Source organism: Gossypium hirsutum, chromosome D11, assembly GCF_007990345.1.
Source record: "Gossypium hirsutum isolate 1008001.06 chromosome D11, Gossypium_hirsutum_v2.1, whole genome shotgun sequence".
NCBI classification, from domain to species: domain Eukaryota; kingdom Viridiplantae; phylum Streptophyta; class Magnoliopsida; order Malvales; family Malvaceae; genus Gossypium; species Gossypium hirsutum.
Genome location: NC_053447.1, coordinates 8,599,362 through 8,607,821, shown reverse-complemented (window position 1 = coordinate 8,607,821; position 8,460 = coordinate 8,599,362). Strand labels below are relative to the sequence as shown.

Below are 8,460 nucleotides of genomic sequence, written 5' to 3'. Positions count from 1 at the left end.
ATCAGGTAAAAGTAAAACATCCCAGAAATCAAACTGGTCAAGAAATAGCACGCGCTATAACACAAAATCGGATTGCAGCCATATGTAAAGAGTTTGGTCTATTGTTAACAACTCATTGCTCCTAAACGATTATATTCTGAATTGCAAGGCAAAACATTTGTGAACAGTTGATCGAGGATTGAGAAATAATACCTCTACCTAATGTGAATAGAGAATACAACCACACCCTTGAAATCCCCAGGACTACCCAAATGTTGCTGCAGTGCAAAGCATTCTAAACTTTCTTGGTCTTCAAGGGACCTATTGGAATTTTACTCAGAACTTTGACATTGAAAACTGCATATTGCTTTTTTATCTCAACCATCGCCTTCTCTGCAAACAGGTCAACCTTCTCCTCATATTTCTCATAGAAAACCGGCACCATATGCAGCAATAGAAAAGCTGATCTCCAGTTAAAAGATAAACAAAAAAGTTCAGTATGGTATCATAATAGGAAATTAACTTAGCACTAAAACTAGTGAGCAGTGTCATTACCTATGTAGAACAAGGTCAAGAAGTTGCACCAACTCCCCACAATTGACAGGACCCAGGAAGCAGCTATAACCTGAAACCCAAAACATGGATGGTGTTCTTCTAAACAATGAAAATATAAGTGATCCCCCCCCAGTCAGACTTAAAATAATCATCCACAAAATCGCCACAGACATGAAAATAAACACACCATAAGGAACTTCTTTGGATTTCTTCCAGAGGCAATATCTCGCAGTAGTTTCAGTGCCTGATTAAGTTCCAGTGTCAGAGCAGAGGCAACTTGGAGGAATGGCTCCTCCGGCAAATGAACTTCTGGGATGTGAGGTGGAGTCCTATAAAGGAAGGGGGGAGGGGAGAGGGGGGAATGTCAGGGTAGTCTTTAAGAAATCATACAGCATGTAACCAAAGCAATTAAAGTTCCTGCAAAGACTGTAAAACGTACTTGTGGATGAAAGGTATAGGCATTGGAAAACAGGAATATTAGTGCAATAGAGAGAATAAAAGTGTGACAAAGTAGAGTAAGTAGGTGGTATTCCATTAATTAAAAAAGGACCCAGATTGCAGTTGCTCCACCAAGCACACCAGCTGAAATCTTCTTGTTCCTCCACAACAACAGATCAGCAGGTGCACCAAAATATTACCAACGGAATACAATGGAAAGAGACAAACATCAGCATCCAACGCGAAAAAAAAAAAAAAAATCCACAAATTCAAAAACTTTATGTTTTGCCTTATAACTCAGCATGCAAAAATGAATATTGAAGTCGCGATATGCTTAGATGGCTTGTGTCTCAAGCAAAATAGAATTTTAGTTAGTCTTTAAAGAGGTAAAAATTTCAACTTTCAATTTCAAGTTTTTACTAATAAATAAATCAATAAATCCAAAAATGGGGCCAAGGCCACGCATTTTCTTAATTACCAAACAGATCAGAAAGCATATAATAAAAAATACAGATCCATTAACCTTCCATCAATGTAATATTTTTTTAAGCATTTCTAAATCTGCATTATATCATTTACTTACAGTCCAGCAAATCCATTCGGAAACCAAATATAAAACCCTGATCTCATTAACAATATATGAAGCATGTATCCAAAAGTGAAATGACAGGTCAGCAGTTCGTACATTTTTCCACCACCAAGAACATGGTGAACGGGTCTCTCTCTTCCAAGCACTCGATAAATCTTAGCTTCAACGGAGGAAGGGGAACTCGGGTTCTTATGATCCGAATCCGATGATGAATCATGGTCGTGAATCTTCCCGATGATCTTTCCCATCACTGACTCCACCGTCGATTGCTTACTCTCTGATTCCTCCGACATTGCAAAGAGAAAAGAATCCGACCGAATACCCTAAAAGAATTGGATTCTTTGTCTCCGATTCTTGAGATGTTCAAGAAGTGAGTGTGAAATGTGAATATACGCAAGCAATGTAATAGGGTTTTAGCGTTAAAGTTAATGATTAAAATGCCATTCTATAATTTTTTTTCTAATTTTTATTAAATTTTAAATTTTTTTATCTTTTTTATTTTTATTATTTATATTTTTACCACGTGTCATATCATGGTTGTGACACATGGCTTTAATTAAAAAAAATTAAGGACAGTTAACTTTAACAATCAACTATTAAAGTTATCGATCAAAGGGTTTTTTTGATGCATTTTGACAATTGAAGTACCTAATTGAGTGTTAAAAAAATGAGAGGCTTAATTGCTTTTTTTGAAAAAATTTGAGGGTCTTTTTGATGTATTTTAAAAGCTCAAGTACCCAATTGAATGTAAAAAAAAAGTAGGGGCTTAATTGCTTTTTTTGAAAAATTTTGAGGGTCTTTTTGATATATTTTGAAAGTTTAAGTACCCAATTAAATGGAAAAAAAAAGCATGAGCTTAATTACTTTTTTTGAAAAATCTTGAGGGCCTTCTTGATACATTTTGAAAATTTAAGTATCTAATTAAGTGTAAAAAAAAATCTAGACTTAATTAATTTTTTTTTGAAAAAATTGAGGACTTTTTATGTCCTTAAGCGAAAAGAAATCATTTAATAAAATTAATATATAAGTTAAAATATCTTTCAAATCTATTACTCTTCACACATTTGAAATTTAGTCATTTTATTTTTATTTTTAGGAATTTAATCCTTTTATTTTTATTTTTTAAAATTTAAACATAATTGATAACTCTGACTAAATTTTTCTGCTAAATTTGTTTGTTTGACATATTCACACATTTGAAATTTAGTTATTTTATTTTTACTTTTAGGAATTTAATCTTTTTATTTTTCAAATTTTAGAATTTAATTATAATTGGTAACTCCAGCTAAATTTCTCTGCTAAATTTATTGGTTCGACATCTTCACACGTTTGAAATTTAGTCATTCTATTTTGATTTTTAGGAATTTAATCTTTATATTTTTCAAATTTCAAATTTTAAATATAATTGGTAACTTTTTCTACTAAATTTGTTGGTTTGACATTTTGAATTAAAAAAAATACTCACTTAATAGTCATAAAAAAGTTTTACAATGAACTTAAATATAACCAAAAAAAAAATTAATAGCGTTAAAAATTAAATTTATATTTTTAAATTAAAAACAATAGAGATATTAAAATTTAAAGATGTAATGTTGAAAAAATAAATAAAATTGTCAATTAATATAAAAAATGTCTTGGAAACTTTAAAGTAGGTTTGAGAATTCAAGCTTTAATGAATGTGACAATCAATGATGAATTTTAAAATTATAGAGATTATCATTTTTATAATAGTCTCGTTTGTCCATTCAAAATTTGTCTGTAATAGAGAAATGGCTATTATATAGCTACAACATCATGTTGTTATAGAAAGATAATTGTTGTAAGTTTACCATAGAATTCATATAATGAATTTTTATTAAATAAAAAAAGAGAGTGTAAATCCAATTTTTGTCCGACCCAATAACAAATAACCCAAAAAATAAAATAATAATTAAAATGTCCACAGTCCAAAATTACAATACAAGCCCAAAACCCATTAGCACTATCCCAATTAAACCTAAACCCTAAAGGCCCAATGGTCCACAATATAAACATTCAGCAAAAAAAGAGGCAAAAAAAAAACCCTAGGGAGTGCCGCATGTCAGCAGGGCTTCCTCGCATGCCGCCGCCTCCCGTCATCTCCACGCGCATCGCACGCCTCTGACACCTATAGAGAGAAATCAATGCAAAGCAAAAGAAGAATCCAGCAAAATAAAGAGCAAAAAAACAAAAAGATGAAGATCAAACTGTTGTAATATAGGTTTTTTACACACACATTGATTCGAAATATATAAAAACAGAAAGTGTTTTTTTAAGGTGATTATTTTCGATTTCAATCCTTTTTTATTTATTTATTTATTCTTTTTGTTGTTCGAAAATAAGAAAAAGGGGAAGGGACTCAACGGAGTTGCGCCGCCCCTTGGTCGTTGGAAGGTCCCTTCTTCAGTGACAAAACTTGTCGTTGAAAGGGCTGTTAGTCCTTTTTTATTGCCTTTTTTGGGTGTTTTGTGGTTGGATTTGAGTTTAGGGGGTTGAAAAAAAAACAACTTTTTTCCCTCGCCGGCCACCGTGCGCGGCGGCGCTGACGTCGGTGATCGGTGACCGATACGATGGCTAGCGGCCGGACATTGGCCGAATTTTAGGGTTGGGGAGAAGGGACTTGAGAGAACCCCCAATATTTTTTTCTGAAACAAGGAGAAAATGAGTCTATTTTGGAAAATTTTAATTTTTATACTGCCATTGAAACGACGTCGTTTCACCTGGGAGTTTCAGCGCTGAAACGACGCCGTTTTGCGCGACCCACCTCGATCCGGTCCTAGATCCGCGTGTTTTATAGCGCGTGGAAAATTTTCGCAAATGGTCACCTGTATTCCATATTGAGTTCAAATCGATCTTTTGTTCCCTTTAAATATGGCCACGCATTTTATTTTTTTGTTCCAATCTGGTCCGCGCAAAACGCAACGTTCTGGAAGGCTGGGATTATTTCCCATTTTGGTCCTTCCCCGTTGTTCGCGTGTTCAGCGCGATCCCTTTTTCATTTATTTCCAGATTTGCCTCAAACTTTTATTTTCGAGCTTAATTTAGTCATTATCTGTTGTCAGTGCTATTTTATCTATTTTTATTTTTTCTTGTAAAATTAACTGTTTAATATTATTTTATTTATCATTATTATTGTTATTAGTACTGTTACTATTATTATTATTATTGGTGCTATTATTACACTTATTTATATTTATTTACTCTTTTATTATTACGTATTTATATTTTTTAACGTTTTATATCATTATCATTATTTCATATTATCATATCAATTCAAAGGGATTTATTTCTTTAAAATGGCTTTATTTTATGATACATAGTTTTTTTTATCAAATTACATATTAATTTTCAGTCCTTTCTTTACTATAGTTGTATATATATTTGCTTACATCTATTTTTTATCTATAAATATCTAGTTCTAAAAAAAAATCCTATTTTAATATACTTCACTAACTCCAACTTTTACGTATAGTACCACATATTATAGCCACCCCATACGTTAATATATTTTGAACATTACTCTAAAATTTAGTTCGGATAGTTTTTTTTATTATTTTAAACTCCATTTTAATATATTTCAAATTTTTTGTATATTATTTATGTTAAAATTTCTATGTATATGCTTTATTGATTCACAATTTCCATTCTTTTCATACCATTTATTTTTCTAGTCATTTCAAAACTTATACACTTGGCTTGTGTTTGCATTAATTAGCTCGTTTTTATTTCAAATCTTGATATCGATATTCGACATGTATGATTGAGATTATTATCGCTATTTAGCTTGTGTTTATTTATTATTCATGATTCGTTAACGTGTATTTTATTTTTAAATTATACTTTTGCGTAATACGTTACCATTCAATCGTGTTACATCCGTTTAGAAAAATATTGAAATTGTTTTATCCATAAGTTTTCAACCACTCAGTATCTAAGATTCTCGAGAGGATTGTGCCCTAACTTACTGGGCTTCAATTCTCCTTATTGAATTTAAGTAACTGAATATCCCTTTTTCAATTTAAATGTAGAAATTCCAAAATTAAAGCTTATCTCGAAAATTCAATATGTTGTGTCCTAACGCATTGGATATGACATGTTGTTTTTCTAAAGATGAGGTTCTTTTCTAAAAAATAATAAAGGCAATATTATGTAATTGGAAATCCGAGAAGTCGTAACCTAACTTACTGGGACTCGATTTTTCTCGTGTTGAACCCAAATAACCGAATATCCTTTTAAAAACTAAAATAAACATGTTTTGAGGATAAAACAAAAGGGAGCTTATTCTAAAAAATATGATGTATTGTGTCCTAACTTACGGGACGTAATTCTCTTTTCTCGATTAACGTAAAGTATGCCATTTTCCTCAAATTTTTTAGCATTTCAATAAAGGATCGAATTTTAAATCTCTTTAAAGTTTTTCAATCTCCGACACTAAGACACTAATTAATCAACTAGGTACCAATTTTGGGCGCATCGAGGGTGCTAATCCTTCCTCATGCGTAACCGACTCCCGAACCCTTTTTTCTAGATTTTGTAGACCAAAAACTATCGTTTTAGTAAATTTAAAACTTTTATTAAAATGATTAAATTATAAGGTGATCCGATCACACACACCTAGATAAAAAAGGATTGGTGGCGACTCCCATGTTCTTTTTCGTTTTTAAAAATCCAAGTCGATCCCGTTTTATCAAAAAAATGGTGTCAACAATGAGAATTTTGTTAGAAAAAGAAAGAAAGTGAGATTCAAATCAACAAAATTAAAAGACTTATAACATGTGCATGTATTATTACTTTTATGTATATTTTATTTTGCATTATTTCACGTGATTAATTATAAAGTTCATAAATCTTACAAGTTTTTTTTTTGAATCACATAAATATTACAAGTTCAATTAATCAATATGAGTTATCAAATTAAATTAATTAATTTATAATGTGTTACTAAATTCAAGTAATCAATTTATAAGTTTATGGTGTTCCAAAATCATAGCAGGATATCTAATTAAAGAACTTAATAGTTTCTTAAATTGATATCGTTAATTCCACTCATTGAAGACTATTTTCAATTAATAAAATATTATTAATATATTTCTTCATGAGAAATTAATCATTTTATTGAAATAATGTTTTAATTAATAGGATTACTTATATGGAATAACAATAATTTTACTTAAAAATTTAGACCCTATGTTGTTATAAAGAACGTACTTAATAACTATGGATATTAGTATTATAGGTGAAAAGTTGTTATAGAGGGATAAAATAAAATATAAAAAATTGATTATTCTAGAAATTTTGTTATTATAGCGAAATATTGTTATAGTGAGGGTTGATTGTATATCAATTTAATGCTCAATACGATAAATAATTTTTAATTTTGCATAATTGAATAAATCAAATTTTAATTGAATTATTTATTAAAAAAAGAAACTTTAATTTTGAAAGGGAAAATTCGTTAATTCGTTCCATGACTGAGACCTTATGACACGAGTAAAAGAAAAAGAGAAAACACTTGTCGTTGGAGGTGAAGGACAAACTCTATCAACATTCAGCATCAATAGAACAATATGACACGTTAATGATCGACTTTGGCACAACTCAAACACGACATATTTAGAATAACTGCAAGCAACTATTGTACAGCCCAATTTTGCCCTAATTCCATTACCCAATTTGCCTTGGCCCAATTCCAAACCCACCTAGACCTAGCCTAACCCGGAGCCCAAAACAAGACCCAACTAGCCCAACCCCCTCAAAGCTAAGCTAGGGTTTCAGAAAAGAAACCCTAGCGCCGCATCTATGGTCTTTAGACCTTCGGCCTTCTGGCGCCGTCGCCGTACCCCGCACCCTTGACCCTCTACGCCACCATCATTTGTCGCGTCCCATCCGCACCTACTAGCTTCATCAACACCTGCAACACAAAGCAACAGAGGACACAAAAAAACGCAAAAATAGAAAACAACAGCAGATAAAAATACATTTTGATTGTAATATTGGTTTTGTTTTATCTTGGGTATAAAAGGCCATTTTCTGGAATCTAAAAAAAAAAAGGAGGCGCATATTGTATCAAAAACAGGAAATCAATAAAAAAAAGGTGATTTTCGAAAGGCTCACTGGTTTCTTCTGTTTTTCTTTTTCTTTTTTTTGGGTTTTCTTTTCGGTTTTGATTTTGATTCATCTTAGAAAAAGAACAAAAAAACAAAGTTTAAAAGGGAGGGAGATTACCTTGTGGTCGCGATCTTGGCCCTCCTCGTCGCCATCGGAGAACGGGCTAAGGTCGAGGGCCGTTTGAACGCCATCATTGTTTAAGAAACGGCGCCGATGAAGCCTTCTTCTCCTCCTGGTAAGTCGGAGTTGAATAGGCGAAGGCGAGGGGGGGCTCTCGAGCGGCCTGTTGTCGGAACGGCGCGGAGGAGAGAGCATTTGGCTCTCTGTTTTCTTTGTTTCTTTTTTTCTTTTGTTAAAGGATGAGTGTAGGCTACCAGATTAGGTTTTGGGGGGGGGGCTATTGTATGATGTGAAACGACGCCGTTTGGAGTCTGATCAGTAACTCCAAAACGGCGCCGTATTGAGCTCTGACCCGCGCGTTTTTGACTCCTGGGATAATTCCTGCCTTGGTCCCTCAGCATTTCTTATCTTTTTAATGCGGTCTTCTTTTTATATTTGCAATTTTGGCATCGATTTCTGCTTCTGTTTCAGTTCGGTCCCTGGACTATGCGCATTGACTTCGTTGGAACTGTGTCGTTTAATCGACAAGGGTTATTTCCCATCCAGTCCCCCGCTTTTTCTATGCGCATTCAGAATAGTCCCTCCGCTTTAATTTATTTATGTTTTGACCCCGAATTTCGTTTAGATCTTTAGTTTAGTCCTTTTTATTTTTA

At 32.6% G+C, this 8,460-nt stretch overlaps 1 protein-coding gene across 2 annotated transcripts; it reads right to left on the bottom strand.

The window, feature by feature from the left end:
* Positions 1-34: 34 nt before the first annotated feature.
* LOC107911569 (reticulon-like protein B2) lies at positions 35-1,976 on the bottom strand. Of its 2 annotated transcripts, none has more exons than XM_016839413.2 (4): positions 1,658-1,976; positions 722-863; positions 535-604; positions 35-441 (listed from the first exon to the last, which is right to left on the bottom strand). In XM_016839413.2, the coding sequence occupies exons 1-4, from the start codon at positions 1,852-1,854 to the stop codon at positions 275-277; spliced, it is 576 nt and encodes a 191-aa protein (XP_016694902.1). In that variant the 5' UTR covers positions 1,855-1,976; the 3' UTR covers positions 35-274. The 2 variants fall into 2 exon arrangements, with proteins under 2 accessions (XP_016694902.1, XP_016694903.1); XM_016839414.2 differs by having other exon boundaries at positions 974-1,975.
* Between the last annotated feature and the right edge of the window lie 6,484 nt (positions 1,977-8,460).

What these genes read in the sequence shown, in the direction of transcription:
- LOC107911569 (XM_016839413.2), bottom strand. Translation starts at nt 1,854, where the DNA reads ATGTCGGAGGAATCAGAGAGTAAGCAATCGACGGTGGAGTCAGTGATG. An exon ending in GTTCTTGGTGGTGGAAAAAT is followed by an intron (nt 864 to 1,657) that starts GTACGAACTGCT and finishes CTTCCTTTATAG; the next exon opens with GACTCCACCTCACATCCCAG. An exon ending in ATCCAAAGAAGTTCCTTATG is followed by an intron (nt 605 to 721) that starts GTGTGTTTATTT and finishes TTTGGGTTTCAG; the next exon opens with GTTATAGCTGCTTCCTGGGT.